Source organism: Oenanthe melanoleuca, chromosome 3 (assembly GCF_029582105.1).
Source record: "Oenanthe melanoleuca isolate GR-GAL-2019-014 chromosome 3, OMel1.0, whole genome shotgun sequence".
Taxonomy (NCBI): Eukaryota; Metazoa; Chordata; class Aves; order Passeriformes; family Muscicapidae; genus Oenanthe; species Oenanthe melanoleuca.
Window position 1 is genome coordinate 14,701,408 of NC_079336.1, and position 26,112 is coordinate 14,727,519.

Below are 26,112 nucleotides of genomic sequence, written 5' to 3' on the forward strand. Positions count from 1 at the left end.
CTTTGTGAACAGTATTTGTAAATCTAGATACTCTGCTAATACTATGTTCCCATATGACGAGAAAATTATATATGTGGCATTCAGGAGATAGAATAAACTGATCTGAACTTTACTTTTTTCACTTGAAGTGTTCTCTACTATTGTTCTTAGTTTATTTCTTTGTTTTTAAAAAGCATGTTTTTTGGTGCACTTTAAAACAACACTGAAGTAGCATTCGAGTGATTAAGAGAGTGATGACAATGAATTTTATTTTTGTCATTATTTGAACTGCTGATCTAATGGTGATTGCTATATCCACTGTACAGTAAAATCTTTTGGTTTTATTTAAAGAATTCTATGACTGCACTTATTGTAGCAGTGAAGGGAGGCTATACTGACTCAGTAAAAGAAATACTGAAAAGGAACCCAAATGTAAACCTAACAGATAAAGATGGAAATACAGCTTTGATGATTGCATCGAAGGAGGGACATACTGAAATTGTGCAAGATCTTCTTGATGCTGGAACTTATGTGAACATTCCTGACAGAGTGAGTCAATTTTCATCATAATAGTCATTTTATATATATGTAGTTTATGTTTAAATACCAGTGCATGCAGATTTGTAAATATGTGATTTTTCTGACTTTCTAATTTTTCTGCCATCTAGGGGTATTTTTGTGTATTACTCTTTTACAAGTACGCTAAGCGGTTAACGTTGTTATGTGAAGGCAAAAGATAAACTACTGAAACTACTCTTTGAGATGCTTGAATTGAGAATGTAGGGCATCTGACATATCTGTAACATAAGACTAATACTGAACTAATCTGTAGATTTGGGGTGGGGTAGTGCTGCTAAAACTGTAAACCATGGCTTCTGTAAAAAAGAATGTATTTAATTCAGAATGTACCCTTATCTTTTACAGTGAAACTTTTTACTAGAAAACTTGCATATGTGAGAGGGAGACTTCAGGTCTGGGTTAAGAGATGTAAATGTAACGCTGTGTTCCTCACCTATACATGCACTACTCAGTAGAGATGTGACATGAACTGTGCCCAGAGTATGAATCTGCTTGCTGGCAGCTCAGGATTTTATTTGGTTACTTTTACAGGTGCTTTGGACTGTCTGCAGTGCCCTCTTGATAGTCAGTTTCTGAAGTGTCAAAGACAGGTCAAGCACTGCAACCTTGAGGCTCTAGTTGATTAGATACCTAAACTTAGATGTCTCTATCAAGACATCAGTTCAAGTTCAGGACTTAGTTCTGAACAGTAATACATTTTTGAGGCTACATTCACAATCCCCAAGTTGGATTGCTTGGGGTTGCAGAAAATAGAGGAAAGCTTCTTAATACTTGCCTCATAAATTTAAAAGGATTTTTGGATGCATTTTCTTGTATTTTAAGTGTCAGTGCATTTCTCAGATGGCAGTGTACTGAGTTACAGTGTTGCATGTCACAACAAATTTGACCTCAGGCACATATCAAAGCAAACTTTAAAAATATTTAAGAAAAAACATTGCAATCCCTCTTAGCACCTCTTCTGCCACAATGTTCTACAATGGTCTGTATTTCTGTGCTTTTCAGGAAGGAGAAATTACAGCTTTCAGCACAGCTGACTGCATTCCAGAAATACACCTAACAATGAGTACTGTTGGTTTCAGATCCTAGAGTAGGTTTTGTTAAAGAAACTTTCTTGGTTCACAGCTAAATATATAATGACTGGTTTATGAAGCATTTTCTACTGCTCAGCACTCTTGAGTTCCACACCTGTGGTTTTACTATACTTTTTTTTTTTTTTTTATTTTTCCTGTTTCATCAAGAAAGGAGTACTAGAGCAGTTTCAGGAGTATAAGGCAATTTCTGAAATTCTGGCATATCCTTAGGCGTGTTAAAATCAGAAGCCTTAAGCACAATTGTAACTTTGTTTTATGTATATATGACTCCATTTATTGCACCAAAATATTTTTTATTTTGATCTGAGATGAAATCAGCCTTTTGCTTTTTTCTTTGTAATAACATAATGTATGTAAACAAGGTAACAGTCAAATCTGCATTAAAAAAGGGCATTAATTTATTCTTGAGGAGCTTTTGTCAGCTGTGAAACATCTCAAGGAGACAGACAATATCTTTGTCTGATTGTAAGTAGGTTATTTGTATGAGTGTTTGGTCTTCCTATGAACAGAAAACAAGTGGCTTTTTTCATATTTATTACTAATTTATGTTGGGTTTTATAGGCTAGTGGTTTAAGCTAGACCTGTTTATGCAGTGTTTGTTTTCCTGAACAATTAATAAAAAAAAAGTCCAGAATTTTTTTCTATTATATACCCATTTTTTCAGAGATAGTTCTATTGTTTTTGTATCTTTCTTTTTTAGAATGGGTGGAGATTTCTTAATGTAGATAGGCATAGTGTATATTTGGAAGCTGTAATTCGTTCTCTGTTGCACTTCTTGTTGGTAAATAATAATATCATGTTCACTATTCTTTTACAATTTTTTTTAGAGTGGAGATACAGTGTTGATTGGGGCTGTTAGAGGTGGTCATGTTGAAATTGTGAGAGCCCTGCTCCATAAATATGCTGATATAGATATAAGAGGTCAGGTAAGTACAACATTGTAAATGTTAGAGCACTTCTTAAATAGGATGTGAATTTGTACACCAAATAGTTACACTGTATTCCTGAAAACAGGGCTTTAAAGTTTGCTCTGTCTACTCTGCAGGAAACTCAAATTCCATTGAACAGTAAAATATATCACATTGCTGTGCAGCTTTTAAGATTTAAGATACAAGTAAATGTAATGGTTTGTTAAACACAGTTTTTTCAGTTAATTGTATAATGGTTGAAAAGTAAAAGATGTAAACTGATTTCATCTGCACTACTGAACAGATTTAAAATAATGACATACTTTAAAAGACACTTGATGTAATTATTTTAATCATATTTTAAATAGAATATCAATGAAATGTGCACCCAAGATTATATCTGTTGTCAGAGCAGTTCTGTCACTGTGCTTGGTTGATGCTTGTCTCTGCCAACTTTGTGTTGCTTCCTGTTTCATTGTTGTCAGCGATTTCTGTGTTTTCTACCTGTCCCTTTGATTAAGGTATTAGTTTTACTCTTTTACTGGAAACTCTCTCACTCAGCATGGTACTTGTTTTTGTTACATTCAACTTGCTGTCTTTTGCTTCAAGCTATTCAAATCACTCTGCTTTTGTTGGCACATGTGTTCTGCCAAGTTTGAACACAAAACTAACTAGTCACTGAGAGCTGCAAAGGTTCAGTGCCTGCTGCTGCTGCAGATCCTCTCTGAGAAGCCAACAAGTTTTTATTTTCAAGAAAAAGTAGCATTTGGTTCTCTTCCTCTAACCTGCCATTGGCAACCCATGTGTCTCAACTTCTGGCTGTGACAGGTTTGAAAATCTGAAGCTTTTCAACATCTTGCTATGACTGAAGCAATACAAAAACAGCAAGAGGATGCAATGTCTTTGGTAGCAGGGAAGTTTGTGACTTCTGGCAGTGTGAGGTTGCTTGAGTGGCAATTTGCCATGGTTGATCTAGAGAATGTTTTTGCAGCCTTACAGGAGGCACAGCAGGAGTCAGTATCATCAGAGCAGTGTTCTGGCTCTGCACTTCAGATCATCGTTTAGGACCAGCAGTATCAAAATTGGAGATGAGTGCTCCTTCCTTACTGGGAGCAACTTCCCAGCTGTTTGGCATTGCAGCACCTGCCTGCTGGCCAGATTCTGGGGAGATGTGTTGACTGCCCAAATTTGTGACATTTCATAAGTATTGCTGAGTCTTGTCCAGCCTTCCAGCAATTATGTCCTTGCTGATCATTCATTCTTATGGTCACTAGCTCGTGGATACCTTCAGCAAATAAAACATGATAAAAAGGCCCTTGAGAGTGAGAGCTGGGGCAGGTGAGGGCTCAGGTGGTGTTTTCCTCAGCCCTTCTGCAAGGGGGAAGGACCCAGCTGGGAGCACCTGGCAGACCTGTTCATGGCTGTGTGGCTGATGTGCAGCTCAGGCTGATGTCTTGGAAGCCATATCACTGAAGGAGAGAGAAGATGAAACCCAAGTGATTGGAGAGGAGGGGAATCTTAGTGACTGGGCTTGTTAAACTGTTGAGAAAGGCTTTAAACTCAGTTTGCTGTGAAACCCACGAATGGAGAAGGAAGAGCTGCAAAGAAGCAGGCAAGGTAGAAGGCTGCAAAGGGCACTTTGACCATTCCTGCTTAGAAACAGGTGTGTGTTCAGAGGCTTTTCTTAAATGTTTCTACATAAATATGCATCAAACAGAAACGAGTTATGGTGCAGTCACTAGGCTACAGAAAGATACCATATGTGAAGACTTTCTTCATAGCACACATCCACACATCACTGGGGAAAAAAAAGATGACAGAAGCAGATTTGCAGCTATGAACCTTCCCCCAGGTTTACTGATAAAATGTCTGGCTGAGCAGCATTCTAGTTCTTTGTGTTGACATTCTTGTCCATCTAATTTTACAGCTTCCCAGCTTGCATGGCTCTGACAAAAAGTTGTTTTAGTTCATTAGGTAATTTCTATATTTGAGTTAGACAAGACAGGTTGAGTCTTCTTGGTTTTTTAAAGCTCTTAATATATTTCACAAAGATTTTCAAAAAAGATTTATATTCCCCAACCAAATTTGCATCCTCCCCTCTAAATTCTACTGTTGTGCCAGTTAGATTTGTTGACCTTTACCTTGAGCTGTGCTAAATATTGCTGTATTATATGCAATATTCAATACATAATGGTTGTACTTTAAATACTGTTTTTGAAATTAATCCATCTAAATGAAAATACTGTTAGTGTTTAATACTCTTATTTTATTTTTAGGATAATAAAACTGCTTTATATTGGGCAGTTGAGAAAGGAAATGCTACAATGGTGAGAGATATCTTGCAATGCAACCCTGATACTGAGACATGTACCAAGGTAACAATTTAGAATTTTAATTGAATTACTTTTTTTAACCTCTGTTCTTTTCTCAGCTCCTATGTGATGTGAAAATCATATCAAATTCTGGTTTTGTTAAGTGGTGGTACCTTGAACACTGTTAATTTTTTTTCTGAAATAAGGCTTCTCAGCAATAGCAATGTTCCCGCTGTTGATAAATACGATTTGCTGTTAAATCTTTGATAGCAGGGAACATGTGGATTCTTTACCTCAGCATCATTGACATGACCAGCAATAATGAATAAAGAGTGGGTGCTACTGGAAACCAGACGAAATAGGTTTTTGATATAACTAGGCATGAGTTCAGGCATATGCAGCAGTAAGGAAAAAATAAGAGTAGTTGGCACAGTAGTTGGAATGAAATATTTTTAAATATCTTGTATTTTATCTTAATTTTGTCTTTTCCTGTTTGTCACTGTTATTGACAGAAATGTATTTTGTTTCTTGATTCTAATCAATGTAGAAAACTGGGTCTGGGATACTTTTTCACGGACATAAGTGCTAAAGTGTTGTTGTTTGCACAGTAGCATATTTAATTTTAATTATCTTAAAGTTTTTTGTTTTAATTTGTTACCCTATCACTTTTTTTTTTTCTTGGTTTTGGGTATACAGAGATCTTTATATTAGTCCTACTTTTCTATTTTAGGATGGAGAAACACCACTAATAAAGGCAACCAAAATGAGAAATATTGAAATAGTAGAGCTTCTTCTGGATAAAGGAGCTAAGGTCTCTGCTGTAGACAAGGTAAAGAATTATTTATTTGTTTACTTTAGTATATTTAATCATTTTAGTTTTGCAGCAGGATTTTGGAGAGAGCTGTTGAGGCTAATACAGAAAGAGAGCTTCCCATGTGCTTAATAATTAAATAGACCATAAGACTTAAATGCTTAGTCTCCCATATGTTTAATAATTAAATGCATCAGAATATTAATCATAAATTTGTTTCCACCATTAATACATTGTCGGATTTTGGTTTGTTTTGTGTTAGGGTGCTCTTAATAACTTGGAAAAAAAATCCAGGCGAGGAACAAAACTTTCATGGATAAAGCAACTAATTCTTATTACTGCATGAAGAAGAGCATAGAGAATGGTTGTTACTTGTCACTGATGTTAGTTTTTGATTAATAGACATTAATCAAATGGGATGCCAAGGACAAATACAACTGGCTATTGCTGTCTTCCTATGCATTACCTACTTTGACTGCAAACCTTCTAAATACAGCAACGTTTATTTGATGCTTTTTAAATCTCTTGCTATATTTAGAGCAAATAAGTTATAATGTTGATTTGATGCAATAAGAGAGCATTTACAGGGAAGTTTTTAGGAAAGTCTGAGCAGACATTGAAACAATTCTAACAAGCACTGTCTCTTGTTCCAAACAAGTCTCTGAGTTTGCTTATGGACATTTGTTACTACACAGAGACTACTGTTTTCATGAACTTTAGGATATTAATGTAAGCATTTAAGATAGAAGGCAGTGTCTGAGGTTTAGCATTCTAAGAACTGCTTTTCCACATGTCTTCTCTGAAAGATTTGTAATGCTTTTTCAAGGGGAAAAGTGCTTGCTATAAGGCACTGATGCTTTTGAAAGTGCTCTAGGATTTATTTGAAAGAAATAATGCTTCTGAAACAGTGTTGAACATATGGTCTGTCCATAATCTTAGGAATTCATATTAGATATTACTAGCTTTTCACTTAATTGCAGAAAGGAGATACTCCACTTCACATTGCTATTCGTGGAAGAAGCCGTAAACTTGCTGAATTACTCTTAAGAAATCCAAAAGATGGTAGATTGCTTTATAGACCCAACAAGACAGGAGAAACCCCTTACAATATTGACTGTAGCCACCAGAAGAGTATTTTAACGCAGATATTTGGTGCCAGTAAGTATAACTATTTATTTTTTTAATCACTATTGGCAATCCAGTATTTGATTATATATTGGAAAGTGGCTACAGATTTTTAATGTTTTAATGTTGCATTTAATGGGAAGGCTTAAAAATAATTATTTGGCAAAAAAACCCATGACTTTAAAAGCCTGGCAAACGTCAAATATCTCTTTCATTTCGGTTTTGGGTTTTGGATACTCTGGGACTGCTGTTGATCACTTCGTTTTTATTTGCATCTTGCTTCTGTAGGAATTACTTTCTTTGACTTCCTGTATTTTGGGATTTTGAGTCTTGTAGTAGGCTTTAATATGATATTTATGTATCATTTATGTAGATGATTTAAAATTCCTTTGAACAGGAACGTACAAATTATAACAGCTGTTATATAGCAAGAGTACATGTATACAAATATGGGTGAATGTGTCATGACTTTATGTACGAAAATAGTCATATTGAAGAGCTTTCTTAGAGCAAAGTTGTGTAGCACAGTGTTTGTGTTGCAGGGCACTTGTCTCCCACGGAATCTGATGGTGACATGCTGGGCTATGACCTGTACAGCAGCGCTTTGGCTGATATTCTGAGTGAACCAACCATGCAGCCACCCATCTGTGTAGGCTTGTATGCACAGTGGGGAAGTGGAAAATCTTTCCTGCTTAAGAAACTGGAAGGTAAAAACTTGATTTAGTCTTTGGAGTACTTCCAATCTATCTATGAAAAGCATCACATTAGAGTTACTAGTTTTTGTGGGGGTTGTTAGTCCATGTGATGTTTTATCTGGTCTCTGTTTCTATGATGAAAGGATTTAAATTTTACTGTGGTCAATTCATCCATAGATTGCTTTGTTCATTTATACAATGTCAAGACAGTCCTTAAGTGCTTCTGTCTATTTTCCTGTGAGTTTCCTGCAGCAGTGAATCTACCCTTCATGTAGTGCAGAAAGTCTGGCTGCCTGAATATGCCTTGCTGGGCGTGTTTGTGTGTCTGATCAGGTCAGACCTCCTCTGCAGTAGTATTTATTTATTGTGCATCCTGTGGGTTTTTTTTTTTTAGTGCTTAAGATCCATTATCAGGCTATTAATATTTTATTCTCTGTAGTGTATGTTCTTTGCATCTAGTTTTCGTCCCCTTTCCTATTTCTTCGAGTTTTTTGAACTTTCTGAAATGACAGAAGAAGGCAAATGCAGTATATGAAATGAATCAATATTTTCCTGGTGGAAATCATATTTAGTTAGAGCATTTTCTTATAAAGGGTGTTTTTCTGAGATGTTTCAATATAATTAAAAATAGTTCTACCAGTCTTGGTATTTCTTACTTTCTGTGATTTTGTATTAGCCAAAATGGGATCTCTGCATTCGTTTTTTCACCTCCTGTTCCATGTCATAAACAAAAAGTTTATGTACTTTGACTGTGATATTTATTGCTGATGATCTCTTACATTTCTAAAACACTTTCTCAGTGTTTTCCTCCTGTTCCACATTCCTGTCTTTATTCTGGATTGTGTATCTGTTATTTCTTATTCTGTAGAATCTAAATAAGTTCCTTCAGGAATTCCTGTTTTAGTATATAAGAATCAACAAACAGAAATAAAACTGCAGCCTTCAGATTGTACTCTTATATCTGACTATTTGAGGAGCACAGTCCATGTTTCTGATTGAGATTTTGGGGGTTTTTTGACAGATATGGTGGATTTATTTTTGTTAGTGTCACAAAATATGTTTTACACTTTTAAAGGAGGATAGGAAATGGCATGACTTTTTATATGCTTTCAAAAGTAGAAAGCATAAAGAATGGGAGTATTGTGTATTTAAATGTTTTCATTCATTGCATGGATGAAAACAGGGTTTTTCACTAATGTTTGAAGAATTCAAGCATCATTGTCTTTTTTTCGATCAATACTTGGGATAAGTTATATAGTCTGCTGAAAAAGTTATTTTCAAAAATGATCTTTTTTGAGTGACTTAATATGTTAACTAGTCTTTGTCTTTTTGTTTTAGATGAAATGAAGACTTTTGCAGGACAGCAGATTGAACCTCTGTTTCAGTTCTCCTGGCTTATTGTATTCCTCACGCTTTTGCTGTGTGGAGGTTTGGGTTTATTGCTTGCTTTCACAGTGGACGCAAAGCTTGGAATAGCAGTGTCACTCAGCCTATTAGCTGTTCTCTACATTTTCTTTAGTAAGTCTTATGTGGAATTCATGAAGATTTTTGTCTATTTTTGGAATTAAATATTGCTTTGTAGATATGCTTTGCCATTCAGAAAAAATGCTAAATATTTTTGTAGACAGTAAGAACCCTTTGGACCCTTTGTTTCGCGTGTAATTTGTGAGACGGCATTCTTGAGAACAAAGAAGGATTTTGTTTATTAATTTCATTGTGTTACTCTTACTATTCTCATTTTTAGCCTAACTGCTAGAAGTTCATAAATTTTTTTTACAGACCTCTATGCTTTATCTCTTCAAATTTTATGATTCAATGTTGACTAAATTAAAACCATAACATCTTTTTTATATTTTAGCTGTAATTTACTTTGGTGGCCGGAGAGAAGGGGAGAGATGGAACTGGGCCTGGGTGTTAAGTACAAGGTTGGCAAGACATGTTGGATATTTAGAGTTGCTTCTCAAACTCATGTTTGTGAACCCACCAGAACTACCAGAGCAAACCACTAAAGCTTTACCTGTCAGGTTAGTTATTTAATTTATTTACTCTTGAATAAATCAGTCAGGCTCACTCTGATACTTCTCAAACTGCATAATAATGTGCATGTTTAGCTTAATATGAAAAGTTGTTGAGATTCTTGTTTGAAAAACAGTAGCCCTAGAAGATCATAAACTTTTCAGTGTGAAGAAGATAGTTTTTCTTGAAAAGATTACTATCTGCCAGAGTTGGTGAAAGTTTGTGCTTTTTAAAATTAGGGATTTTGGCTATTGTACTAATGAAAATTCATACCAGATAAAATAAGAATTTCCTGGTATAGCTTATTGTGTATTATGTATGTTTAATACTTGTTCCGCTGATTACTTCTGTTAAGGTTTGGTGAGTTTTTCCTCCATGTAAGTAGAGCATCAGACTGTTCAAAATTCTAGTTTACCTGAAAACAAAGCTTATGCTGTGTGTTTGAAAATTTCATTTACTTCTGTTGTTCAAAAACTTCGATTTTAGCCTCATGGTGCTTATATGTGATCTTGTGTTTCTGTAATTTTTTAAATCCTCTATAAGTATTTAAAAATAGATCAGAATGCAGTTTTGAAAATATTTCTCAGTATTACATTTCGGCATTAAAAGATATTTTCATGTTTTACTGTCATCTGAGGTACTATTAGTGATGTGAGAATTTTTATCTTTTTAAGAAATCAAGTTTTAGAATAGAAAGTGGGGCAAAGAAGAAGTTGATAAATGGCTAAGAAGTAGTTACATTCCATGTAGATTTTTTTTAAAAACAATGTTTTGTACCACTTGAAAAAACTTCTAACTGCAGAGATGCAGCAAGACATTTGTTTTAGTTTCCAGAAAATATTTAAAGTTGTCTGAAGTATACCAAATACATGTTTTTGTCTCTTTCAGATTTTTGTTTACAGACTACAATAGACTGTCCAGTGTAGGTGGAGAGACTTCACTGGCTGAGATGATTGCTACCCTCTCTGATGCATGTGAAAGGGAATTTGGTTTCCTAGCAACAAGGCTATTTCGAGTTTTCAAGACAGAAGATACACAAGGTTTTTGTTTGTTTTTTTTACCTGAATGACATTTCCAATTATTCCATTTCAGTGCACTGTTACCAGAGCTTCTGTTTTTCGCATTATAAGCTCTTTTTAGAAATTGTTGTAGCCATGCAGAAATTTATGGAGAGGGGGAAACTCTTTGTTTGAAAGAGAAAAAATGCTCCATTTTATTTACTAATCTTGATTTTATTAATATAATGAAGGAATATCCTTTGAACTGTAGTTTTCAGAAATGTGTAGTTTTCAGTGGAAGTGTATATTTACGTTACATCCTTAAAGATGCAGCATATTTCCATAGCAATTAAAATTGTGTCTGAGTCAGATAAAGGGAAATACATGCTATGATAGGTTTGTTAAGTTTATTAAATTTTAATTTGGATCTTTGGTAAGTGACCACTACTTACTCTTGGAAATAATAAACGTGTAGAACATGTTGGTCCAATCCTACAAATTGCTGTGATTAGTACTAGTAAGATGGGATGAAATGTAACTATTTGATCCAAATGGAACAAGCTTTTTTATTCTGTTTCATATGTAGATTTCTAGAAAAAGAAATACGCAGGGTAGAGTATGATATTGTAAAGAAGGAGCTCTTGAGTTAAACTTTGAATTTATTGAGGACTTACTTGTACTTTCAGTATGTGTCAGTTACTTCTCATTTCTTTTTGTCCACAAATTGAGGAATCTGTCAACTCTCACAATGTGAAATGCTTCAACTCTTCTGTCCTGCAGAGGCTGGAAAAGACATGCTATGTTTGCTGTGTTCCACTATGTGCTGAACACAACTTACTCCTCATTGTTCTTTTTCAAATTCACTAAGTGTTCTTTATGAAAGGGATATGTGGATTTTTTCACCCTTTTTTTCTGTGTTAGGTTCTCCAGTTCCTCTCCTTAATCTCAGTGAAACAGCTTTCATGATAGGGAAAATACAATTACTGCAAATAATCACAAGAAGCCAGCACTACACTGCCATTCCCTAGACACCTTCAGGAAAAATTACACTATCATTTTAATCTTATATTCACTTGAATTCTTTGCTCTGTTGCCTTCTTATGCTCTACCTAATTATCTAATTGATTTTTAAAATTTATTTTATCTATTTGATGATTTTGCACATTCTCTCCTTTTCTTTAGTTGTTTACAGGTCCAGGGACATAGGTTTGGTACCTCTAGATGTTTACAGAAATTACATAGAGGTTTATTTTTAGCCTTCTGTATCTTAATTTCTGTTATGTCTGTAAACTTGCGGACACCCCTCTTTCAATTGTCATTTCATTGTTCATGATATTTTAGTGTGTCTTCAATCCAGTTTTATCTTTATCTAGTAAGATGATGTTTACATTTCTACTTACATCTAGAGCTGAATCTAATTATATCTGAGCTGTTCCCCTTTGTTTCTCACTTCTGTCATTATGCATTTCTGTTGCTTTGTCCTGCAGCACAATCCTTATTGTCACTTATGTCAGCAGTGTGAAAAACCTTTGCAGCTCATACCTGGGTGTAGAGAATAATATGGGCCACATATAAACCTTGTGTATTCATTGTACTTAGCATATTAAAAATTTGATTTTCCCCCTGCAGTTCAAATACTGATTTTTAGCTGTCATAATTTTGCTTCAGATCATTGGTATTCTGTTCTTTGTTATCAACAAATTCTGTTCTGTGTTATTAACAAATGTGTCCAGAAGATAGCAATTTTCTAGATGTACCACTGGATTTGTACAATTCCTAAAGGCAGAGACTGCTGCTTTGGAAAATCCTGTTTCTTTGGTCACTGATTTAGCTCTGCTAAGCTCCAACTGCAGTATTTGCTTCTTTCTTATCAGCCCACTTGAAGTCAGGAGCTCTATACTCTCCTTGTTGACTGTCCAAACCATATTTGCTGCAGTTTTCCCGTTAATGTGTGTTTTAGCATGCAAGAAAGGATGGCCTCAGGTTGCAGCTTGCAATTTTGGTTTAGTTCTTCAATGGTACCATTACTATTAGATTAAGTAAGTACAGGTTCCACTTGAAAACTGAGTAGTCTCTGTACTGTTGTCCTACAATTTATTTATCTAAATACACTTTACAAGTGTAAGGGGTGATAGCACTGATACAAAATTGTCATTTCCATCCAGGGTGGATTTCTTGAAATGATGGAAATAAACTGAAGATTAAAGGAATATCTCTGCTTCGTAATTTCTAAGGATTTTGGCAAATAATAGATTTTTTTTTTTCCACTGGTTTGTGACTGGATGGTAACACTGCAGTAAGCTTTTGTGTAGTTAGTGTTTTATGAGAAGTATGCAAGTTAATAGATTTTGCACTTGCCTGTCATGACATCGTACATTAATTCTAACAGCAATATTTGTTTCCTAGGTAAAAAGAAATGGAAGAAAACTTGCTGCCTCCCATCTTTTGTGATTTTCCTGTTCATCTTGTCTTGCGTTGTTTCTGCGATTGCCCTGTTGGCAATTTTCAATGTGGAATCAGCCAACATGACAGTGAACGTTATTCTCATAACAGTGACCTGTATTGTTGGTTTGGCCTTTTTCTTGAATTGCCGCACATGGTGGCAGGTGATGGATTCAGTTCTGAATTCTCAGAGAAAACGTCTTCACAGTGCTGCCTCCAAGCTTCACAAGCTGAAGAGTGAGGGCTTCATGAAGGTGAGCATTTATATGAATTGGCCCTTAAAAGGATTGAAACAAACCCCCAAACATGGAGCATTATTAAGTTGGGGCACCATTAATTTAATCAGGCCAAGTCTCACAACAGGAGAATGAGATTTGCTGAGTTTTTACTGAATGGAACGCTTCTGTGTCACTGGTAATTGTGCTTAGTATGTGAGATCTATCTGCTTAATCATAATGGTTAAATTTAGGGTTTCAGTTTTCTGATTTTATTTTTACTAGGAAGAAAATACTTGGAAAACAATTCTCAATTACCATTATTTAGTAAAAGCTTACTTTAGATCATAAAATTAGAAAGAATATCTTTGAAAATCTTCTAAAGGTGTACAAACAAGCCTAACTTTCTCTGTCTGTGAGACCTCTTTGCTAAGAAAGGAGTTGTAGCACTGAAAGAATATTCCAAAACATTCCACGTATTTAATGAAAAATTATAGAAAATACTATTGTTTTGCTGGCCTATATCTATAAACTCATAAATATGCTCTCAGGCTGTCATCAGGTATGCTGTATGCTCCTATTTGAAAGTAAAACGTAGCATCATGGTTGCTAATTTTGTAGATTACAGCCAATGTATTGTATAAGAATGTGTTGTACAAATATTTTTCATACAGTCATAGAATAGTTTGGGTTGAAAGGGACCTTTTAAAGGTCAACCAGTCCAATCTCCCTGCAATGAGCAGGGACATCTTCCATTAGATCAGGCTGCTCAGAGCCCAGTGCAACCTGGCCTTGAATGTTTTCAAGGATGAGCATCCACAACTTCTCTGGGCAATCTGTACCAGTGTTTTACTACCTCATTTTAAACAAACTTCTTTCTTATATCTAACCTAAATTGGCTGTTCTTCGGTTTTTAAATCCATTCCCCCTTGTCCTCTTGCAAAAGGTCCTGCTAAAAATTTGTCTTCATGTTACTTACAGGCCTCTTTAGGTACTGGAAAGCCACAGTAAACATCACCCCAGAATCTTATCTTTTTCAGGCTGAATAATCCCAATTCTCTCAGCCTTTCATCACAGCAGAGGCGCTCCATCCCTCTAATCATCTTTGTGGCCTCCTCTGGACTTGCTCCAATACATTGGTGTAATTTCTGTGCTGAGGGGTGCAGAGCTGGATGCAGCACGGCAGGTGGGGTCTCACCAGATTGGAGCAGAGGGACAGAATTCCCTCTCAGCTGCTGCCCATGATGCTTTGGATTCAGCTCAGGATGCATTTGTCTTTCTGGGCTTCAAGGGCACATGGCTGGGTCATGTCCAGCTACTCATCTACAGCATCCCTCAAGTCCTTCTTGGCAGAGCTCCTCTGCATCTGTTTGTTGCCCAGCCTGGATTGATACCAGGGGTTCAGTACACAGGTATAGGGCCTTGCACTTGGCCTTGTTGAACCTCATGAGCCCCCTCCTTGAGCTTGTCCAGGTCTCTGTGGATGGCATCCTGTCCCTCAGGTGTGTCAACTGCACCACTTGGTGTCGTCTGCAAATTTGCTGAGGATGCACTCGATCCCTTCATTCATGTCATTAATACAGGTATTAAATAACACTGGTTGCAGTCTAGACCTCTGAGGGACAGCACTTGTCACTGATGTCCATTAGGACACTGAGCCATTGACCCTTTGTTATTTTTTTTTTATCTCTTGACAAGTTCAGCTCCAGCTGTGCCTTGGCTTTCCTCACCACATCCCCTCACAACCAGACTGTGTCCCTATACTTTTCCTAGCATATCTGTGCTTGCATCCACTGCCTATGCATTTACTTCTTGGTCTTTGGTTTGACCAGCAGATCTCTGCTCAGCACAGCCAGCTTTTAGTCTTCCTTGCCAATTTTTCTGTACTTGGGGATTACAGGCTTTTGTGCATCCTTAAAAGATCTACCAGCTGTGTTGTCCCTGTGGGCAGTTTTCCAGGGGGTCTGTTGACTATCTCTTTGATGAGCTAAAAGCTTTCCTAAAATGCAGTGTGCTAACTTTACTCCTTATCTGACCCGTATCCCTCAGACTGCAAACTCCACCAGTGTGTGATCACTGCAGCCCAGGCTGCCTGCAAGCTTGACATCCTCAGATAGCTCACTTACTTTAGTGACCATCAGGTCCAGTGTTGCTCCCCTTCTGGTAGGGCTTGTCTACTATATAGCTGAAGAAGTTATCCTCCATGCATTCCAGCAATCTCCTGGATTGCTGACAGCTCATGAGGCTACATTTCTGATGATGGAGGTCATCTAAGTTCCCCAGGAGCATGCAAGCCCATGAACATGATGCCTCCTTTAGCTGGGACACAAAGCCTTTGTTAGTAGGCTCCCCTTGATCAGGCCTTTTACAGACACAAACCTCAAAGTGTCATTTATTGGTCTGGTCCTTGAAAATTTTTATTCACTCCACCAGTTTGTGGCTGCTTCTTGGAGGCATCTCCTTGTGATCTCTGCACCTCTTGATGTAGAGGACAGCCTTTCCTCCCCTCCTTCTTCTCCTGTCGCATTGAATAGCCTGCAGCCATCAATAGTTGCACTCTGGTCATAGGATTTATCCACCAAGTTTCTGGAATGGCAGCTAGCTCATAGCTTTCTAACAGCACAGTGGCCTCCGGCTCCTCCTGTAAGTTGCCCACTCTATGTGCACTGAGGTAGAGGCACCTCAGCTGGGCAGTCAGCTGTGTCACTTTCTTAGAGGAAGACCCTTTAATTTCTTTGAAGTATATCAGTGATGTTTCCCTGTTGGCTTCTGTTACCTGGGGAGACTCTGCTTCATCTCCTTAAGAGTACCAAGAATGCTCCAGTGTGGCCAGCAGATCTCAGATGAGGGCCCTCACTAGCACTGCATCCCTCTAACCTTGGTGTGTCATCCCACAGTTTGTTGTAGGCAAGCCCTGATAATATCCCCCTCCCCTGTCATGTCTTTTTTAAAGCTGTGTCAATTAATTGTGCTGGCTTCTGGTCAAAGGCTCTTTGCCCTTTGAGGAAGGTGAATCCCTTCTTATGCCAGCATGCCTGGTGCCATGTTTTTGCAGCACAGAAGACCTGACTGTGTCTTGGTGCTGTGTTTCTTGACAGCTCCAGTGGGAGGGAAAATGGGGAGGACAAGGAGAAACTGGAGTGCTATTTATCTGACATAACTTCAGCCTTTTAGGAGTTAGGTTCACCCTTTGCCATCAAAGGAGAGAAGTCAGTATTTCAAGAGAGTTATTAATCTGTTTTAAGTCGTCTTATTGTGTGCATCCTAATGAATCTACTGGTGAAGAGATCAGATTTTAGTGTCGGCTGTTAGCTGCTGAAGTTAGGGCAGGCAAGTTCCACCTTTGTTTCTATGTTGTGTGTGGTTGTTACATGTGTAACAATGTTGAAAAGCTTAACAAATCTTTAGGCTGCTTATCTTGAATATCAATGACTGAGCATTAGAGTAATAGCATGATGTGCTTGGCTGGAAGGCAGATAGAAAATTTTGCAGTACATTTTATGTGGAGCGATTTTTGAGGACTAGCTGAAGCTACAAATGCTATTTTATTTACTTCTTAAATAATGTTTTACTGTGCATAAATATTATCATCTTAAATAATATTGTAATGGATTTTAAATAAGGATAGTTTGTTATATCAAAGCAGAATATATGTTTCTGCTGTACATATTGGTTCAGATGGGAAATAAATATGTTGGAAGTGACATTTTAGGACTTTCCACTTTGAGTATTTGTAAGTTTATTCTTGTAATCTTACTGAAGTATTTTTTGGGATAAATAGTAATCTGCAAAAGGAAATATATGTATTTTTATCAGTTTTAAGTATTATAAAAGTGTCTTTTTCTTCCTTGTGTTTTGTTTTTGTAGGTTTTGAAGTGTGAAGTGGAACTGATGGCCAAAATGGCAAAAACCATTGACAGCTTCACTCAGAATCAGACAAGGCTTGTTGTAATTATTGATGGGTTAGATGCCTGTGAACAGGACAAGGTTTTACAGATGCTTGATACTGTGAGTTGGATCATTTTATAAAGATAACCTCTGGATTATATGAATGATCTCTTCCACAGATGAGCTCAGATACTTACAGTTATTGTGTATTTTCTGTAAAAACAAGGCTGTGTTGTGATAATTAATATTTGTGTACATTGGCATAACTATAATGTTAAGGGTGATGGATTTTAAACGTTGAAAATTAAATTGCATGTTAGTACTTCTGAAAAGGTTGGAAACAATCAAAGGTAGACTATGGAAATAATTATTCTGTTGAAACAAACTTAAAATATTTGGAGAGTTTTTCATATTTTTACCATTGAAGTACTTCAGATGAAAAATACTTAAATGCTAAATATTTGTGGGAGACTGGAACATTACTACATGATGCCTCTTTGGTGATGACTTCCACTGTAAATTCTGCTGTTAAGTTGTTGAGTGTGCTTATTTCTTTCTGTGGATAAGTTCCTTAAGTTAGATATTTCATAAAGAAGAAGCTGACATCTCCATACATCTCTTGTTCTCTCAGGTTTTTTCTCTTGTACAAAATGAATATGAAGTGTTGAGCCAAATGTTCAATAACAGTTAGTTGTTACTAACAAGGTGTACTGTCTGCTTTTTTACAGGTACGAGTCTTGTTTTCAAAAGGCCCATTCATTGCAATTTTTGCAAGTGACCCACACATTATTATCAAGGCAATTAACCAGAATCTCAACAGTGTTCTACGTGATTCAAACATAAACGGCCATGATTACATGCGAAATATTGTCCATTTGCCTGTTTTTCTGAACAGCCGAGGGCTTAGTAATGCAAAGAAACTGATGGTAGCTTCAACAACCAATGGGGACATTCCTTATGCAGATAATGCAGGTAAGGTTATGCAGGAGGGTGAAATGAGCATTACCAAACTAATGATCCAAAATCTGTGTTTTGGATGAAACTGTTTAAATAATTGACAGATCACTGTTTTTATAGGTCAGTCAAATGTATATGACTGGATAAAATGTCTGTGTTTTCCTTTCTGTAGGATTGCATGAAGAGGTTGACAGGAGAGTTTCTCAGAACAGTCTTGGAGACATGACCAAACTTGGTAGCAAAACTGCTCTCAACAGGCGGGTGAGAAGGATTTTTAGTCTAAATAGAGATACTGGTAAAACCTTTTCTTCTTTTTTGCTTTTTTTTCTTTGACATTTTCAATAATATCAACTTGGAAGACTTATCAAACTGTTTATGTGAAATTTTTATAAATGATCTGTGTCGGAAAAGTTCATTCTTAAATCAGTAGACTGATGCTCTGTCAGAGAGGAAGAAGTTTGCTTGCTCACCAAAGTATTCCTTTCCACAAAAATTTAAGTACAGCTCTCTGTGAATGCTGAGATGATGCAGCAAATCTGGTAGGAACGATGGTTTGTGTATGTGTGTGTATTTTAGACTTTTTTGTGTAAGCCTGGTATCTGTTGCAGGATTTTGCAACAAGGGGCAGTAATTGAGTAAATCAAAGGATTTCAAATATTAAGTACCAGACTTGTACTGCAGTGTCTACCACATGTTTTTTTTTTCTGTTTTCTTGTCTTTCATCTTTACATAGAGTCACAAACTGGTTGGGTAAAAGGTGTCTAGAAAGTTGTGAAAAGCGACACAGAGTCTGAGGGTTCTGTGATATTTGAGCTACCATTGGTAGAGACTTTGGGAGTTTTGTAGCAGAGGAACCTGATGGTAATTTCTACATGTAGTCAGTGAATGGATGGTATTAGCCCTTTGGAGAGACAGTAGGAAGCAACAATGGAAATGCTCAAAGTAGTAACCTTTTTACAAAATATTTTGCTATGTCACTCTATTTTACCCTGTCAGAATTGATGTGGAAGTAAAATGTGTAATTCTTCCCACTTCTTGGCTTCTGTGGAAATAATGTTGAGCTTTTACACAGCTAAGTCAGAATTAAATTCTTGTACGTTTGATATTACCTGTCAGCTTCACAGACTGACTCACAAAGGCTCTAACTTGATTATCAAATGGAACTGAAAATACATAAAAGCTTTTGATGCTAATCAGTATTCCTTGGGTTTTTGTTTCATTATCAGGATACTTACCGAAGACGCCAGATGCAGAGGACCATTACCCGCCAAATGTCTTTTGATTTGACCAAGCTGTTGGTTACAGAGGATTGGTTCAGTGATATCAGCCCTCAGACCATGAGGAGGTTGCTAAATATTGTTTCAGTGACGGGTAAGCATGACATGCCCATGTGCAGTAAACAGGATTGTGTTTTGGCTGCTTGTAGTTACACTCAGATTTATTAGTATATAAGCTAAGTGGAACAAGTCAGTCTTGTGTGTTGCTTCTGAAAATCCTTCTGAAGCAAACTCTTCCAGAATGTAAGAAAAATTTACAGACCATTCTACGTAGAGTTTAAAAGATACATAATATTTGTTGTTTCATTGACTTCAGTTGAGAGGCAAGTTATTCTAGTCGGCATTTTTAGGGAATTTTGTGTTTTTAAATTTTGAAACAGGCTAAGAAAATTACATTTTCCTGTAGTGTGAACAAAGATTGTAGTGATGACATCTGAAAAGGTAAGCTGTGAGAGGAAAACCAGGTATATATCCTGCTCATTTTTGCTATGAGTATTTGGAGTCCTTTTTCCCTAAATGATTTTGTGAGGCTGATGAAAGCATTTTCTCACCTGTTTTTCTTCAGCAAAACACAGGCAAGATATTGGTATCTCTGAAGTTTGAAGACTGGAAATGACTGGAAAAGGGCTTATGGAGATTTAATAAAAACTTGTTTCATGTAGTAAGTGGCTGAGGACTGATTATTTAGTGTCTTTTCTGTTACAGACACTAGAAGGCACTGGATAGCCCTACATCTACCCAGAACAAAGAAATTGAGTTACTTTTCACACTGTGTATAGTTAAGAGCATAAATCTGCAACAGACTCAAATTCTGGGCTAATGTTTTAAATAAGTGTGCTGTCTCTTAGCTTGTCACTGCTATTTGTAGCATGTAACCTATCTTGCTTTGACAAATTATAGTGCAGTTATGAAAGTATAATAAAATCACAAAATGTTAGTTGTAAAATTAAACTAAAAAAAGACCTGTCAAGAGCACTTTTAGTGTAGTATAATCTGTGGTTGGATGTGATTTCATAAACAGCTTTATCAACAGAGCCTTCAGGCTGTAGGTCACATGCCATTACTGATATTAATAAAGGAATTATAGACAATTTGCTGAAACTTCAAATACATAAATTGAATCATTAACTTTTTCTGTTTTTTAAAATAACTTTATTTGTAATGTATACCTTGCCTTACTAACTTAAAACAGTCTTTTTTATAGCTTTGAATTTTACTGTATTGGCCATCAAAGTTGGCAGTTGTATGCTTAACTTGTTTTGACTACATTTCATATGCCAATGCATAGAAGATCTGTCAAAGTATTAGCATGAAATTATGTGTTTAGATGGAGAAATTAATGCTTTGTGAAATTCTTTATTAAATTTTGTTGTAGAAGGTTAAGATTCACCAGTAGCAGGATCATAGTAATTAGTGTTTAACCTGTGGCTGAAGTTGACAGTTTTGGAGAGTCTCATATTTTGACCAGGATTTGCAAGGATTTTTATTAGATTGTAAAAAGATATTTTTAGATGCAGCTTGCGATGATTTTGAATTTGCTGAGCTAAAAATATAATAGAGGAAGTTCACAGATCAGGTAACAACAAAGTAAAATAACTACTACTTTGAGGGGAAAAAAGGTATCTTTCAAAAGGGAGAAAAAATCCTCTAAATTCTTTACTGAATTTTATTGAAGTGAGTTAACCCTAACCCTTTTCTTTTCTCCTTCCTTGTTCTTTTAGGTCGTTTATTGAGAGCTAATCAGATCACATTCAATTGGGACAGATTGGCAAGTTGGATCAATCTCACAGAGCAGTGGCCATATAGAACATCATGGCTTATCCTGCATCTTGAAGAGACTGAAGGTGTTCCAGATCACCTGACTTTAAAAACCATCTATGAGAGGTAGTCATCATTCCAGTAATGGTGTGCACTTTCAGTGGTTAAAATAATGATCATTATTAATGATCACTAGAATAACATGGCTTTCAAACATTTATCAGGTTGTAATCTAAAATTCCTACAATCATACCCTGTTGTGCTAACTTTTGAAAACTTCTGAGTGGGTTTCATTGCTATTTGATGCACCATGTATGAATGAGTGCTTATGAATGACTGCTTTGTATTTAAACAAAAGAGAACTGTACAGGAATTCTTTCACAGGCAGCTAGTTGTACTTATGTATCCTGATACCCTTTTCATCTTTACCTTGGTCAAGACACAAATTGGGTATTTTTTCCACTTCTTTGTTAATCTGAAATTGGCCCAGCAGAAACTGGCCTTACTGATAAAAATCTCTGAAAGTTTTGTGCTTAGCAGGTATGCTGTGGCAATGCCATGTGCTGCAGTTAAGGGATGTGAAAAATACACATGACTTTCTCAATTTCTGCTACAAGTTGCTGTCCAACAGAGCTGTGTAGGTACTGGTACCAAGAGCAAATTGCTCCATGTTGCCAGTGAACATCTCTCTCCAGTACCCTCTGCTTAAAAATAGGATTTGTGGGTTGTGACCTGATGACACAGGGAGGAATGGAAGAGAGTGAATGTGACTGAGAGTGGTGCTATAGAAGAAAAGCAGAATCTGAGAATTAGAGTTAGGGAGAAGAAAGAAAGGTTTGACTTGGATAAATTGTAATTGAGATCAGATGAAAAGAACAGCTGAGGTAAAGAGAGAAGATTGTGACTGAACAAGTTACCAGAAAATCTAGAGATTTTGCAGAGTCCAGGGGGATGAACTTGGAGAGAAAATATTGGAAGTGTACCCTGCAGTGAAAGTCAAGGAACAGGAGAAAGTCAATGAACTGTGTGAGGGTCTGGGGTGGGCTGAGTATGGTTGGAGTGTTGAGAATGGAATTAGGATTGTTTGGGAATGATTGAATGAATTGTATTAGGAAAGAAAAGTTGAGATCTGAACACAGAAATTCCAGAAGTTAAAGGACAAGGGTAGATTGGGCATGATGAAGCTGAGGGTTCAAGACAGATGAGGAAGGCAAGTAGTAGACTGAAGTGGCTTTGAGCTGGAAGAGGGTTTTAGAAATACCAGACTTCACAGGTAAACTAAGTGCATGATTAGAAAACACTCTCCTCTAGAGCATGGACCCAGTTTTTGGGTTTTGCATTTCCCCTGTGAGTGTAATATATCTGTGAAATCAAAAGTAAAGCTCTGGGTGAAGCACCATTTTTCCACTGTGCATTCACACAACTAGTGTCACAAATGTTTATGTGAGCAGCTAAATACAGTACTTCAGAAACATCAGGAATTCCCTTTCCTGTCTTGCTTTCCATTCAACTGATCTGTATTTAGATTTCTTTATGGCACATTTCACAATTCTATATTTTCAGTACTTAACCAATAAACTCATTACAGTTTTCTGAGTATTGGCGTCTACAGTAATAAATCACTTTGGACTGATCAAAGTCCAGAGCTGTCTTCAAGACATAACAATGTTTGTGTTCTGAAAAATCAGAGAAGGTATTAGATACTTGATTTATTCTCATAAATCAAGTGCTAGTAATTCCAGTATTCATGGATGTTAAATTGTGGTAACAATGAATAAAAGAAAAGGACATTCATTGTATGTGAATAACTTATCTGGGTTCTGGATTGTTTGTTGTTAGCACAAACACTTGAGCTGTTGATGCTCAGTGCCAGCTGGAGCATGTCGTGGTTTATTAGTTAAGGTGTGGAGGAGATTCATGACTGCTGCTGTTGAACTTCTCTGCTGCTATGCAGGTTGTTTGGAAGTGATACAGCCACTTGAGTAGACTGCTAGTTTATAAGTGACGATTACAAGCGTATAGGTAACTTTTTAGTGTTTAAAACCAGAGTACATGATGGGAAGAGACAGTGAAGAACTCTGTGCTTTGTATTGGAAAAGGGAAGGTGGTCATCATCTTTTAAGGAAACCTGTTTGTATTCTACCAGCAATGCTAGGAAAACAAGGAAAACAAGACCAGTATTCAGGATTTTCTCTTTAGCAAAAAATACCAACAGGATTATTTAATATGAAAATGATAAAGCTAAAAGAGATAGTTTCCTTAGCTTCTTAACAATTAAAAAAAAAGTTTTCTAGCAATGGTGTTGCTTCATGCTCAGGAAGAGAATTGATGTCTCTCAGCCTCTTCTGTTGAACATGTGCAAGGAACTATGTATATAACTCTCCTGAAGTACTGACAAAGCTGAGGTCTCATCTGTCTGGTGATTTGGGTGATCATCTTTACCATATGCTGAATATGAAAAGGTCTGTTGAACTCTTCTCTGGGATTATCTAGAGCTCTAAAAATTTTGTTTTATCTAAAGTAAGCCTTTCCGTGTCATTGCTGTTCTTTTTATCTTCACTGTTTAAAGTAACTTGGCTTAAATAACTCCTTCAGTACAATTCCAAAGTTAATTCCTCTTTCAAAAATTCAGTTGAAGTTTTCTGAGTTTTATTAGTTTATAGAGCAGCTTTCCCATTTGCAGTGTCATAGATACCAGATTTTGCTAATTATTTAGTTTGTTCCTGTACAGAGTTTGTGTTACTTCTCAAGAATATAGTTTTTCTAGTATTGTGATCCTGCAGTCTTAGGGTTGTTGCTTGGACATCTCTCTTCACTGAAAGGAATCTTTTAGGTTCTATGTTAAATATAACAGTTTCACACTTAATTGCTTTCTCTGTGTAAGGAAAATGCTTTGATATTACAGTTGCTTTTCCAAATTTTAAAATACCGTGTTAAAAATCTTTTGAATTTCCAGGATTCCCTTGCAGTGAGAACTCTCCATTGCATTCCCCTGTGCTGCAGACTGATGGGTTACAGCTCCTGTTACAGCTCCCTTCACAGGAGGGAGGAACAGTTGCTGTAGGTGATCGATGCGTGCGCTGAGGGTGTGATGGGGACAGTTAACCCCGTGTTGCCTTACAGCTCTGTCCCCGGGGCCGGGCTGTCCCCTGCCGTGTCCCCGGGGCCGGGCTGTCCTCAGCCGTGTCCCCTGATCGGGCTGTCCCCTGCCGTGTCCCCAGCCGTGTCCCCAGCCGTGTCCCCAGCCGTGTCCCCTGATCGGGCTGTCCCCAGCCGTGTCCCCTGATCGCAGCGCTGGTGCCGCAGGACTGCAGCGCGGTGCGGTGCCCGCAGAGGGCGCTCCCTGCTCGGCACAGCCGCGGAGAGCGCTGCCGCCAGAGCCTTGGCTTTCCGTGCTTCCAGGAGAAAGCGATACTTTCACAACATAGAAAAAAACACAGGAAAATGAAAGGAATCGGGCAGCCAGGCACTAAGAAGCAAAAGAATAAATATAGTCTTTAGTTAATTCCCCTCTATGCAGGCACAATGATATACGATTCCCATGATTATATGCTATTTTGCCTCAATGAGATTCCCATCTTGTAACGTCCAGAATTTAATTTTGCAAACTGTAGTAAAGGAGAGGGCCATTTTCTGTCATGTTGCAGTGCTATCTGTTGAAATTGAAGGCAATAACTAAAGTAAGACAGTGAAAGCTGTTCCACAACTATTAGTCAGAGTTTGTGTGATGCTGGACTAGTCACCTCTAGAGTACCTTTCACTTGGGTAGCATTTCTGCCTCTGTGGGGAGGTGGTGTACAGCTTATGGTTCTGCAGGTTGATATTGCTAAGTACTCAGTGTTCAGAGCTATATCTGGGACTACTGGGAGCTCTTGCTTTTAGTTGGTGGAGTATTCTGAAAAAAATGGATACCTCAGTTTGGTAACTAAATAAGGATACCTTTATCTCTTTGCTTCATTTGTCATTAAAAATAAAGCTAGCTAATATATTCTTACTATGAAGGCTTTTTGGGGAAAGTAAATTTGTCTTTTTCTATAGATAATATGAAGAATATCAAAGACTATGTTGATGAATATGAAACCTGGTCTGTCAGGAGAAGTGTATCTTTCCTGTATCATACTATGCAGAGATGAGAAACCTACTGAATATCATATTGGGAACTTTCCTCCAAGGTCTATAACAAAAAAGCCCGACAAACAAACAAAAAAACCACCCTCACAAAAAAAACCCACCAAAATCAAAGGAACACAGACTTCCCCCCCTAAAAAAAAAAAAACAACAACAACACCACCAAACCAACAAAAAAAAAAAAAAAAAAAAAAACACCCACCAAAAAAACCCAAACCCCAAACAAACCGCAAAATCAATTAGAAAACCACAAAGAAACCCACAAAAAACCCAACTCAAAACAGACACATACACACAACACCAACCCCCCCCAACTCTCTAAAGAAAATAAGGCTTCAGTTTGTGACACAGGCACACCTCTGTGAGGAACCTTTTATGAGCTGGAGTCATATAACATCTCTTATAGTAACAGGTAGAGGCACTATGCTCTCAGTCTTTTGTAGAGGGGAGCAAGTCCATGCTTTGTCACTGTGGCAAATTTTGAAAAGAAAATGCTGAGTCTGCTCAAGGAAAACATTTTTACTCTTTTTACTTCTTTAAACTGACCTTCTGTATCATCTCACTTCTATCCTGTCATTTCAGCCTCTCTCTGCTGGTCTGGTTGGTCTTGCTTTCCACCTGGTATCTTTATTAGTAGTGGTATTTACTCCTTCAGGTTATGCGTTGCCTTTTCTCATCATCAGGATTTTCATGTAGTCTCTCTCCTAATCAGGTTAAGATCTTTATTCTGATTTTGTCTCTCCTCCTCCTTTTGCATTTAGGTTCTTTGGTGGCCAAGCTCACTGTTGTCATTACCCATCTCTCCATCCTGGTCTAATTTAATTACCTTTACCACTTTATTTATAGCTATGACATACAGTTAATATTGCTCTACATTTATGTTGTGCTGCATTCTCTTCTGTGTTACTGTAAAGAGTCTTCCTAATGTCAATT

The 26,112-nt window shown here is 37.0% G+C and overlaps 1 protein-coding gene across 3 annotated transcripts in view; it reads left to right on the forward strand.

Moving 5' to 3' along the window:
- Positions 1-26,112, forward strand: part of KIDINS220 (kinase D interacting substrate 220) — a 74,834-nt gene that overhangs the window by 16,786 nt on the left and 31,936 nt on the right. For all 3 annotated transcript variants that reach the window (XM_056486870.1, XM_056486869.1, XM_056486872.1), the window contains 15 exons: positions 331-528; positions 2,477-2,575; positions 4,834-4,932; positions 5,600-5,698; positions 6,661-6,838; positions 7,348-7,512; positions 8,839-9,018; positions 9,359-9,524; positions 10,405-10,556; positions 12,921-13,210; positions 17,039-17,179; positions 17,788-18,031; positions 18,189-18,277; positions 19,243-19,387; positions 21,015-21,177. In XM_056486870.1, the coding sequence (XP_056342845.1) occupies positions 331-528; positions 2,477-2,575; positions 4,834-4,932; positions 5,600-5,698; positions 6,661-6,838; positions 7,348-7,512; positions 8,839-9,018; positions 9,359-9,524; positions 10,405-10,556; positions 12,921-13,210; positions 17,039-17,179; positions 17,788-18,031; positions 18,189-18,277; positions 19,243-19,387; positions 21,015-21,177 (2,408 nt within the window). The remainder of the gene's footprint in view (positions 1-330; positions 529-2,476; positions 2,576-4,833; positions 4,933-5,599; positions 5,699-6,660; positions 6,839-7,347; positions 7,513-8,838; positions 9,019-9,358; positions 9,525-10,404; positions 10,557-12,920; positions 13,211-17,038; positions 17,180-17,787; positions 18,032-18,188; positions 18,278-19,242; positions 19,388-21,014; positions 21,178-26,112) is intronic.